Below are 12,856 nucleotides of genomic sequence, written 5' to 3'. Positions count from 1 at the left end.
AAACCTTGAGCTTAGGAAAGGTGCTTTATTATTAAAACTTATTATTGTTAAATTACAGGTCCAGTAAATAGATCAATGTGTTTGCACATTTATCCATGCAACAAATAATCACAAAGCTTAAACTGTAATTCAATCCTGTGCACATAAAGTATTTACTGAGTGCTTTTATATAGCACTCTTTTATAAAATACATTTTATATAAATGTATTTTTTATACATTTATTAATGTACCCCAAACATAAAATCACTTCATTACAGCAATATTAGAATAAAATAGAGACAATGCATTTAAACACCCTCAATCAAACTAAACGTGAAGAAAATTCATAAACAAAGGACAAGTGACTCAAAACATGTTTATTTCATGGAAACCAGAGGTGTCATATTTCAGTCGGTGTTCAAATGGCTTCTTTTTTTTTTTTTTTACATCACAAGTGCTACACAAAAACATGTACATCAAGCAAACGGTTGTTAGGAAATGCAAAAATGCCAAGTCATGTTAGCAGCCACTTCTATTAAAGAGGCAATGCTTCATCTTTAAGTATATAATCTTTTTAAACTTTTTTAAAAACATGATTAAAATGTTTACAAATGTAAATTTCTATAGTCCATCTTATTTAAAAGGTTATTAAAGTTCTCTCTATCTAAATGGAACATCTGGTTTTAATAAGCAAACTTCTACACTTCTATATGAAATCCCGTTTTAAATTCTGGTCATCTCATAATATCCTCCAATATTTGAGAAGTCAGATCAGATGCTCTCAGGTCCCAGTGATTGTGGTTCTACGTAATTAGTGCTTAACTTGCATTTGGAGGAGATTTTTCATGGAGATTGAAAGCTTATGAACTGTGACAAAGAAATTTTGCTATCAAAGTGCAAACAAAATAAATAGATTGAAGCGTTTACATGAAGCAGAACTATTGTGCTATCTACAATGACATTCCCTCAGTGGTCACATGATCCTTTTGAATGAAACACACAGTAGTTGAAAGCAATCTCAAATATGCACCTCAACTCACCCTCAGAAGACAGCATCATGTAATGCCATCTGTGAGCATGAACCAACTCTGTGGAACTGGAATGAGGTATTGGTGTGTTTGGGTTAAGAATGATCTCGTCAACTGTAATTAATATCAGGTTCAACGAGATAAAAAAAAAAACACCGAAGTACAGGTGACAAAAAGCTGGCATCAAATACATAAATACATCAAGTCAGTTTAGATGGGTTTTAAATATGTAGTGCTTGAAGACAAGGGAACTTAGTCAATAGGTATCTTGTACTGCAACGCTCGTTTCTGTTTGGCAAAGTGAACTGGAATGAGAACTACGCAGACCCTGTAATGTTCATATTGCTTGGAGAAAATGAAAAATAAAGTGCATCATTTGTGAATTGCAAACACCCTGACATCTAGTGGTTCACTGGCAGTAGTGCAGTTAACTCCAAACAGATTTGCTAAAACTATGACACATGGAATGGAGAGGTGAGGGACAGGGTGATGTTACACTACCAGGATCAGCTCTACCCTGCCCAAGGAGTATTCAGACTATATTCATGCAGAGCTGTAGTGTTTCCTCCACAATCCACATACTGGTACATCTCCTGAGACACCTGCTCAGCATGACCAAAGTACACTGTAGTGACGGTTATCCTGCAAACCAAAGAGTAAAGTTAGTAACAAATAAAACAAGAACATTTACCTGACTGCACTAGAATTACCTCAAACTTGCTTTTCCTGCGTGACTGCTGAACATATAGCAATGCGTGCTAAGTGCTCCACAACAGCTCCAATGTTTTTTGTTAAATAAGTGTTGACATGTACTTAATTCATTTTCTCAGACCAATTGAATCAAAAGCATATTTGAAAATCAAACAAAAAGAAAAAAGTACAAGACTGTGTACTTAACAGTTGTAATGTGGTAAAGAGCTATGCTGCGCTCGTTGTTTTTTTTATCTTCCGGTTTGTATTGCCACAGCATGAAGGTAAGATCTTGAAAAGGATCTAAAAAAAGTTTTAAAAACGTCCGCTTCAAACATTGCAATGTTCATGATAACGTTTCCTACCTCTACAATAAGTAAATCCACTTCACCTAATTACTCTTCGACAGCGATGCCAAAGAACCATACAGACCTACCGCAAAAACAAAAGCTCCAAAATAAAGCTCTAAAGTTGGCTGTGCGTTTGTTTCTTTGGCGCATAAGGTCTATAAAACTGTTTTAAATATATTTAATCTGTATATAGATAAAACCTTTTATTTTTATTGCAAAATATGCATATCTATATAGTTTGAGCACTGACTATCACGTAATTTGCAGTGCTTAATGGAATTGGCGATGCTAAAGGGCTTTTTTGCTTGATTTGCTTGTTTTGATTCTCGGATTGGTGGAAATTTCTTTGCAGAATCATGGGTTGTGTAGTTTTCACCAGGAATTTCCCTGTTAAATTCGATTATTTAAAAAAAATGTAAATAATGGAGACTGTTTTTTTACAACAAAAGCAAGTACCATCGAAATCACAGTAGGTCTGTTTTTAAAGGTTTATAAATTGTTAAAAATCAATCAAAACAATATACGTGTTTTGCACAATACTTACTGCATCATAACCACAATGTTGTGCACCTTGATGCTCTGCAGAGTACAGTAGTCACTGTAAAACAGATGAAGGTCTATTAGGGAAAAATATAAAATTAAAGGGATAGTTCACCCAAAAATGAAAATTCTGTCAGTATTTACTCACCCTCATGTTGTTCCAACCCCGTAAGACCGTTCATCTTCGGAACACGAATTAAGATATGTTTGATGAAATCTGAGAGCTGGATAAGTCCTCCATACTAGTCCATAGGCTTCTTCAGGGATTGAAACTTGCCAGCCCCGAAAAGTTATTAAATACATCGTTAAAATTGTCTAAAAAATATCTGTAAAAGTGACTACAGTAGCTCAATCTTAAGTTTATCAAACGACGAGAATACTTTTTGTGCGAAAAATAAATAAATAAATAACTTTATTTCAACTATTCATTTCCTTCTCTATGGGCCTCGAGTCAGTTCACTAGTATACTGTAATAGCGTAAGCTTCTGTTGTTGTACGTCACAGGCATCCCCCACATGACCAGCATCGCCCAATAGTGAGCCTACATGTGATGCAGCTCTACGTAATCACATTACGCTAACTGACTCGAGGCCCACAGAGAAGGAAAAGAATAGTTGAAATAAAGTCGTTATTTTTGTTTGTTTTTGCGCACAAAAAGTATTCTCGTCGCTTGATAAAATTAAGATTGAGCCACTGTAGTCACTTGGACTATTTTAATGATGTCTTTAATGACTTTTCGGGGCTGGCAAGTTTCAATCCCTTAGAAGCCTATGGAGGAGTATGGAGGAGTGATCCAGCTCTCAGATTTCATCAAAAATATCTTAATTCGTGTTCCGAAGATGAACGAAGGTCTTACGGGGTTGGAACAACATGAGGGTGAGTAAATTTTCATTTTTGGGTGAACTATCCCTTTAATGTCACAGTTCCAATAACTTAGGACACTAAGGAGACCTTTCTTTACTGACTGACTGTGAAAAACACCAGGGGAAAGATGCACAGTGTCCCGGATCACCTGCGTGAACATGCCATAGATTGAAGGGACGCACGTGGACTGCAAATGTGGCCAGAGCAATAAACTTTAATGTCCCTCAAGTAAGATGCCTAAGACAGTGCAACAGGGAGACAGAAGGACAGCTGATCGTCCTTGCAGTGCCAAACCAGTTTCCCATATGTCCCCCCCAGATTCGAGAACTAACAAGTGCCTTGGTGGAAGAGTGGAGTAACATCTCAAAGCAAAACTGGCAAATCTGCTGTAGCTCATGAAGATGAGCTCCTGGCCAAACAAGTTACTGACTGCTACTTTTGATAGCGATTCCCACTCTGTTCAGGGACTCATTATTCCATTTCTGTTTGTCAAATGCCTGTGAAATTTGTTCAGTTTATGAATCTTTTTATTTTCATATCAATATTAACACATTAAGCAGTCCCTCCAGAAAAACGCGATTATGTGATCGCTGAATTCAATGCATAATCAGCCAAAGTCCGCATATTTATGCGGGGGCCGCATTTTTTCATATACGCAGCACTTTCGCCGCATAAATTGACGATTTCCATGCAAAATATGCGGGGCTTGCATGATTTCATAATTCCCGCATTTTCGTCGCAAAAAAATGTCACATATACCTTAGCAGAAAGTTGAAAAATGTTGCGTTTGCTTCACACAAGAGCAGCCATTTCCCCCTGTTTCGATGGGAACGTTATGAAGTGACGTAATTACGCGACGTGAACATCATCGAAAAGCTGTAAAACAGGAGCACACTTTATTTTTTTTTTGTGATGCACCGAAATTAAAATTCTGGGCCGAAACCGAAAATGTAGGATGCACTTGGCCGATAACCGAAACTGAAGCCGAAAATGGCTTCTTTTAAAAACTTATACTAATATATATATATATATATATATATATATATATATATATACACACACACACAGTACAAACCTTAAAATATTTTTAACAATAAATATAAATAATAATACCAAATAATATTATTCTTCAAGTGTTATGTTCCATCAAATAAAACAGTTGTGCAAAAAGATCCACAATTATCTGAATAACTGCACACAAAATCACAGAATGGCAGTGGGCCTCTATTCTGCTGCTGCATGTAAACAATTTTTTACTTACATTTTAAATTGCTGTGCAAAACAATGCAAAACAACAGTGCAAAAACAGCATTAGAACTTAATCCAAACTCAAACTGTAAACACTATGTAAGCCTATGTAGCCTTAGGAAACACAGTTGTGCATTGCTACACAAATTTTAATGTAACTGCTATTCACACAGAAAATTGGACTTGGGGTCTTACATGCGCTTCATGTGACACTAGCACAAACACACACAAGGTCTCTCGCTCTCTCCCTGTCTGGCGTGCGCGCTACACGGTTTGGAGCACGAGCTCTTGCTTGCTCGCTCTTCCGGGAGATTTTAACTAATTTGCGGGCATCAGGGCGCCGCTTTCAATATGCGGGAGACATCCCTATCTTTGATAGGCAGACGCGTGATAACAGCTTGACCGTGAATGAAACCTAAGCGCATGCGCACGGATGGCAGGGGTGGGTGACATTCATTTTCGGTTTACGTTTTCGACTGTTTTTTTTTATTTCGCCACGAAACCGATAATGCCATTTTCAGCCGAACATTTTCGGTGCACCCCTAATTTTTTATATTTTATTTATTAATTTTTACAGAAGTTGTAGCATATTCCTTTTGTAAAGCTACATAACTTGTTTGACTCATCAATGTTTTGTAAATTTGATATGTTTATTAAGGTCTGAAATAAAACAAGATGAAATGAAATATTCCAGCACTTTCTGTGATGTTTTATGGTTGCTTATCATAGGAAGTAATAAGAAATGACTCTTTACATTAAGGTAGTATCCTAGTGAGAGCAGGGTGTTGGGGGGATCACTTTTTTTTCTCTTTTTCATCAAACTGCAGTTTTTGCAAGTTCCCGCAATTTTTACAAGTTCCTGTAATTTGATCGCATAAAATTGCATAAATATCCCGCATATTCCATCCTTTTTTTTAAGAAAACGGGCCGCATAATCAACGATTTTTGCCCGCAACAATCACAAAAAAACTCCACCTTTTTCTGGAAGGACTGATTAAGAAATTTGCGGGGGGGAAAGCAGTTGATAGTATTTCTTTTTTTTTTTACTGAATATATAGGGGAGAGCCGGGACGATTGAAACGCGGGACGGATGAAACATTGAGATTTCCTTGAAAACCACTCACGTCATGTACGTCAAATTTCGTCAGCACGTAGAGCACGCAATGCCGAACAGAACCGCGAAAACATTTCTTCTTTACGTCATGCCGTTTTAAAGTTAGAGCCGGAAAACGGTTTTTGAGTGCAGTTAGTGAATTCTTTTGTGCGTTACTTTTTTTTGACTGACAAGTTGCATTTATGTTTTCATGTGCCATTGTAATGATAATACGGAAGGTGTATTAGTACTAAAACACACACTTAAGTATGTAATATCAGAGTTTTTTAGTTTAAGGGCAAAACAGGTTTAACTGGCAGGAGGCGCTGTCGGGACGGTTGAAACGGCCAGTTAAATCTGGTCACCGATGGTGCAGAGCATTACATCCGTGACCATTGTGACATGAATTAAACCTGTTATTTATATATATATATATATATATATATATATATATATATATATATATATATATATTATAACAAATAAACTATATATACTATATATAGTTTATATATTATATTATATATTTGTTATTTAGCCTATAGGCTACTGTTCATAAATGTTTATTTAGCCTAAACTTTTCATAGATTCATATAGGCCGACTGTTCCATGTTATCTCTTTAATAATCATCAATTGTTCAATCTTCAATAAATTTCATTTATCGTCCGGTTGACCTAATTTTCTTCATAATAACAGGCTATTCCACTAGCAAACACTCAATATGACTCAAAGAAGAAATGTAAGAAAATTAATTGTAAACGGATTTGTCTGTCTTCAAAATAGCCTATTAGAAAGATTACGCAAAATGCGCATAGGCTGATCACCTATTGTTTATTGGGCGACAGAACCAAAATGTTAATATGAAACTTTAAATAAAAAATTATAAAAAATATGTTTTTAACAATATGTACATACGTTGCTTGTCAGGTATTGTTCATAAAAACAAGCATTAGATCAATAGTTACTGTTTAAACTGTTATGTTTCGTCCGTCCCACCCCAGTGTTTCAATCGTCCCGCTCATGCGGGACGATTGAAACAAAGCACAACTACAGTTCAAAGTCAATTTTTACTTAAATCATTCTATATTTGTACCGAATAACACATGATACTAAGAGAACACATATGTGAGTTGTTGATCAAAAAAAAAAAAAAAAAAAAAACTATCTGTTACCTTATCTTAGAAACTGACATTTATTTGAAAAGTGTTTCAACTGTCCCGGCTCTCCCCTATATATTTATTACGCGTTATGTTTTCATGTATAAAAAGTGTGTATACTTACTACATATAGCTCATTTCATCAGCTATGGTGGTGGGCACCATGTAGTCAATCTGACAAAAGATATAAAAGAAATGAAGTATAACACAAATATGATTAAAGATTATATATGCTGAAACATACATTTAACAGCTATTGAAAGCACAGCTCTACCTGCTTCATATCCAGGGGGCCAATAGTGGTTATGTTACTAATGCGGGTCTTTCCAATCACAGTTTTGGAAAACTGCACCTGGGCTGTGATGTTGGCCACGTCCACCGAGTAATAGTTGTTGTTAGTAATATTCAATGAGTTCTTTAAAGGAAATAAAGACAATTAAACAGGATAACCAGACATCTAAAAAAAAAAATTCTTCAAACCGCATTAACCTGCTGAGCTTCTGTCTGTGGAAAAAAAAATGCTACAGGTTTGGAATGACAGACAGGATGAAATACAATACACAGATCTCATGCGAGCATGAGTTTGAAACGACTTGAAAGTCTAGTAGTGTGATCCTCAGTTGTGTATGACGCCCAGTTTTTCTCTAACCATCTTCCAATGGTAACCAAGTTGGTTACTTGATTGCAAAATAAGGGTGATATTGCCAGCCTTAAATTACAACAGAATTTTCATGTTTGGGATAAATTTATTGCTGAAGCAGATGCACCATCGATCACTTTTAAACTCACTTGTGTCGTGTGTTTAGAGTAGGCATGTGCCGGTATCAAATTTTCATGCTGCGATTAATTGATTGAGCTTTTATCACAGTATACGGTATTATCACGATATTTTAATTGCACAAGAGAAACGGAATGATTGGGGGAAGTGTGTGGGGGGGGGGGTCGGGGGGTCTAAAAAAACAACTTGCATTACAATAGGTGTAATTGTGATTGTCAAAACATTTGGTAACTAAACAGAATATTATTAAGTTTAGTGACAACATGTAACAATGTTTACATGGTGCCCTATCAGCTGGTATTATTAAAAGGTTAAAAATAACAAATTAAGGTAACACTATTTTACAGTGTCCTTGTTACATATGTTACATGTAATTACCATAGTAATAACAGTAAATTATGCCTAATTACATGCAATTAACCCTCGACCTAATCCTACCCTAACCCTATAGTAAGTACATGTAGTTAATTAATATTACACTGTACTAAAATATTTAATTACACTGTAACAATGACACCTTAAAATAAAGTGTAACCCAAATTAAATATAATGCGGTTTTCATTATAATAACAAATATGTAATGACACAAGTAAAAATACAATAAATATGTAATATAGTGCACGTATTTAGCAAAATACTCCTCTATAGCTATTTTTTTCTAGTCAACTAACGTGCTGGTCATTAAATGGCTTTCCTGAGGTAAATGAAACGTTCCGTGACAATATTATTCTCCTGCAGTTTTATTGACCTCTTTCCTTGGTTGAAAAACACTGTTTGATCGATATTATGTATGAGGCAAATACACCTTTTGGTAAGTTGTACTGTATTTTTAAATAAAAAGTAACAGATGATCGGTTTACTTGAAATGATGGCGCTACAGTGATCTGTCACGTCACATTTACAAGCGCCAAAACGGTATTTATTGTCTGAATTTCGTAATACAATGGACAGAACCTGAGAGCTGAGAATTTTTTTATCAAAAGTAACCTGCTCTGTCTAGTCTGTCGGTGTCAGTGTCCTCTTTGCTCCGCGATTTTTCTCTGCGTGAAAAAATGGATGTGGCGTGAGAGCGTGTGAAAAGTTTTGGCAGCCCTGACTTTTAGAAATCTTCGGCAACGTTCCTCCTTCCGCCATGATGCTTCTCCATGTGAGGATTGTTTACATTAGACTAGAGCGTGCACTGCGCCGCATGCATACAGTGCTTATACATGTGGGGATTGTTTACATCAGAGTGCGCACGTGTTTTGTGCAGCATATACGCAGTGTTTTTTTAAGCGGTTGATGGAAAATAAGCTAATGCGCGTTCCAAAAATCTAATTTCGGATCTATTATTTTTCACTGTATTTTGAAGAGCCCGCGATAACAATATTGTGCATATTCATTACCGCGATTTATCGCATTACCGAATACCGGCACACGTCTAGTTTAGAGTAATGACTGCTCTGGAGGAACTTACCGTAACATTGAGATACACAATGCGTTTGCTCTGGTCATAGGACACGTAGACTGACTTCACTCCCACATAGTTCACATCAATGGAACGTGGGAAAAGAAAGAACACAGCCAGGCTGGAGAGCAGCAGGCACACAATAACTGAAGCAGTCACATACAGCTTGCTGAAACATAGATTAAGAGCTAAATCAGTAAAACAAACACAACATAAATATCTTCATAAATAATAAAATAATACCTTCTAAAAAGGAATGAGACTAAAACAGTGAGAACTGGCTCAACAAAACTGCATTAGGATAAACATTTCTCAGAATATCTGCAGGTATCAGCACTTCCAATTTGATATTTTGAAATGCCATTTTCAAAACTTCTCTAAAATTTTAAGACCTGCATATCACTTCCATCGGCTCAACAGAGATATACAGTACAAATGTAAAATATTGAATGTAATATTAATACTGGACTGAAATATATAATAATATACATTTTTATTTGGGGATACAAATAGTAATATAACAAGAGTAATATATTTCTATTTGAATTCACATTTATGCATTAGACCGATTTTAAGATTTCAAAAAGCACCGAACGAAAATAAAATCTAAAACTTGACTACGGTGTCAGTTCAGTTGCATTTTTAAGACCTTTGAAAACTTGATTTAAGGCATTTTATTGTTAATAAGACTTTGAGGATCCACAGACACCCTGATTTTACAAAAATCTCTTACGTTCTCCGTGGTCTCAGCCTCTGGTCGCTGTATGGGATCAGGGCCACCAGCTGATTTTCTTGGCCTGCATTAACATGTCACAGTGTGTCACATCATGGTCTACATTTCAGATTGGGCTCCATTAAAAAAACATTTCAATCAACATGAACTTTCTAGATGAAGTGTTCTAAATGTACCTCGCGGGATCCTTCCAGTGCCTTGGCATGTGGCGCAGGTGACGCTGTCTCGGCCAGTGAACTCCACGTAAGGGAACTGAGACACGTCTCCCCCGTTCTTAATGTCCTCCGTCTGCATGGCACTGTACCCGGGGGATGCGGTTAGGTTGTCCTGACAGTCATCATGACACGTATGCTTAGGCAGGTGGGAAAGGGCCTTCCCCATTTTGTACACCTGCGATAAAAGCAAAGATTTAATATGGGTGGAAAAACACAAATTGAAATTATACATAAAACTAAGGTTGAAAGCAAAATTAAACATCACTTGCATGTCTAGAAAAACAAAACTGCATATCCAAGACCACCAAAACCATTTGAAACAGAAAATTAAATAGATAATAGACTAGAACTTTGATAGAGAATCAAATGAAATAGAAACCATTAACAGAGAATGCAACATAACCGAATCATAATAGAGAATTAGAATAGAATCTTTAATAAAAGATCAAATCTCTTTGAGAATCAAATACAACAGAACCTTTAACAGAGATTTGAACAGAATAAAATAAAACTTCAATAAGTAATCGAACAGAATCTAAATAAATTGAACAGAAACTTGAATAGAGAATCAGAATATAATATCTAAATAGCCTAGATAAACTAATGTAACAGAATTTTTATTGGAGAATCAAATACAAAAGAACCTTTAACGAAGAAATGAACAGATCGAACCTTTCAATAATAAATAAACAAACAGAATTAATTTTTAAGTTAAGAATCAGAATAGAAATCTTTAATAGACACATAAATAGAATAGAATTTTTAATTGAGAACAGAAGAACAGAAAATATATAATGATGAATCAAACAGAATATAGTTTTTAAAAGAGAATCAAATGCAGTGTTGGGGGTAACGAGTTACAAAGTAACGATATTACTTTGGGTAAAGAAGTAACGTTTTACACAAAAAATATAAGTAACTACACTACTTTAGTAGACTATAGGAACGTTTTCCTGCGTTACCCAAGCCGTATTTGCCTGTGTGTACCTGTGTGTAAAGTTCTGATCTGTTTAAGTGTAGCGTGCATGCGTGCTGCCTGTGTGTGTGCTTGCCTGGGCACCGTTGCCATAGAGGTTAGGGTTAGGGATTTGAGTGACGTAGCCTTGCTGCTGGTGCGACGGAGAGAGGGAAAAATATTTGTGTGAAATGCACTCTATGCTCAGGCGACAAGTATCTTTCAACTGCTGCCAACTCATTGGACAACATGTCTAAGCATTTGTCAGCCCAGCATGGCAATACAAAACTTGTGGCGAAAGATCCTGCTCGCCGGTCATTTGAAGTAGTCACTCAGCAGCCGAACCCGCTAAACAAGCTAGGCTTTTCTCAAGTTTTGTGCATTGTGATAATTGCAACACACCATAATTCATTAAAAGGATCAAGAGTTTGTGCCTTGGTATGTTACCGCCTCTGGCAGCCACATCTCCAGGAGGCAGAGGAGAGCGAGCTAAGGGGAAAATAATGTTTTTGGGATGACGTGAATTTTCTGTTTATTTAATTAATTGCATTTTCTGTTTTCTTTTTATGGGCTTATATGCATTTCTGTTTTAATTTTATGGGATAAAGTGACCTTAATTTTTTTATATTTTGCATTGACCACTTCATTTTTTTTTGCCATGAATCTAATAAAAAGCTGGTTTTGTTTTCAGGAGAAGAGTTTTGTTCTCATATTTCCCAAAGCCTGTGTTTTGCAATTTGTGTGTTGACCCCATTTTAAAATGACCCCACCATAGCCTCCTTTATCCTGTTGTTTGTAGATTTTACAGTGAGGCATATTCCTTTGTGCAGACAGGGATATTGTTCTTTCATATAGTTTTACATTACGCGGACAGGCTAAAAGATGATAGGGCTATGATGTTTGTCCAAGTATCTACACTGTAGTGTAAATTAAGAAACGGGAAAGTAAAGTAATAAGTAGTGAAGTTACTTTCAAATGCAGTAACTGGTAAAGTAATAATACAATTTACAGAAGTAACTAGTAACTAATTACTTTTTTTGAGTAACTACCCCAACACTGATCAAATGCATTTAACCTAGAAAAGAGAATCAAAGATAACAGAATCTCATTGAAAATCAAATAACAGAACTTTTTACGGAGAACTAAAAGAAAAGATAATCAATTCAATCAGATATGAACCCTAGTAGCAATATTTCATACTGCTATACGGATTACTGTATCTTATATAATACATGACTGAGGTAGTCATGCAGACAAGGAGTTATAAGTTACGATGTCATCAAGCATTGTATTTGCCAAAACAACAACCGTCATCATGTATGGGATTAATGACAGATGATGAAACTGCATTCATGTGTTGTGTTTTTATGGTTTAGAAGTGCCAAGTAAAAAAACATACAATGCCATTTGAAAGTTAGGCCTTTGACACATTAGCTCATAACGTTACTGCTACATGAGCATTGACTGGTTGGCTAAAAACAAAGCTAAGTTAAAAACGCAGCGGGCTAGTTTGCTCTGAACCAGTAGATAAATGCAGCGCCTATGATTCAAATAGGCTTTTCTCATATCAAATATGTAAAAGATCCTGTTCTTACCTAAAATGATCGGTTTAGATGAGCGCTTCAATTGACATGCAGTTATCGATTCGTTTATCTTTTGCACTGACATGCGCAGTTCGTCGTTTCTCAGAATAGGCACAAAATACTTCATCTCATTAATATTAATTAACCTCCATGGAGCATCCAATCACGTAATATATTAATTCGCCATCGGCTCA

At 36.0% G+C, this 12,856-nt stretch overlaps 1 protein-coding gene across 1 annotated transcript; it reads right to left on the bottom strand.

Moving 5' to 3' along the window:
* Window positions 1-342: 342 nt before the first annotated feature.
* On the bottom strand, window positions 343-12,777 carry tmem106bb (transmembrane protein 106Bb). Its single transcript, XM_077196298.1, has 8 exons — window positions 12,675-12,777; window positions 10,086-10,299; window positions 9,910-9,973; window positions 9,186-9,345; window positions 7,226-7,366; window positions 7,076-7,125; window positions 2,593-2,646; window positions 343-1,650 (listed from the first exon to the last, which is right to left on the bottom strand). The coding sequence occupies exons 2-8, from the start codon at window positions 10,288-10,290 to the stop codon at window positions 1,521-1,523; spliced, it is 804 nt and encodes a 267-aa protein (XP_077052413.1). The 5' UTR covers window positions 10,291-10,299; window positions 12,675-12,777; the 3' UTR covers window positions 343-1,520.
* Between the last annotated feature and the right edge of the window lie 79 nt (window positions 12,778-12,856).

This window comes from Siphateles boraxobius, unplaced genomic scaffold (genome assembly GCF_051911475.1).
Source record: "Siphateles boraxobius isolate OS27281-9 unplaced genomic scaffold, OSU_SipBor_1 35, whole genome shotgun sequence".
NCBI lineage: Eukaryota > Metazoa > Chordata > Actinopteri > Cypriniformes > Leuciscidae > Siphateles > Siphateles boraxobius.
Note: the sequence above shows the minus strand (reverse complement) of the source record. Positions and strands in the feature narration are given on the sequence as shown.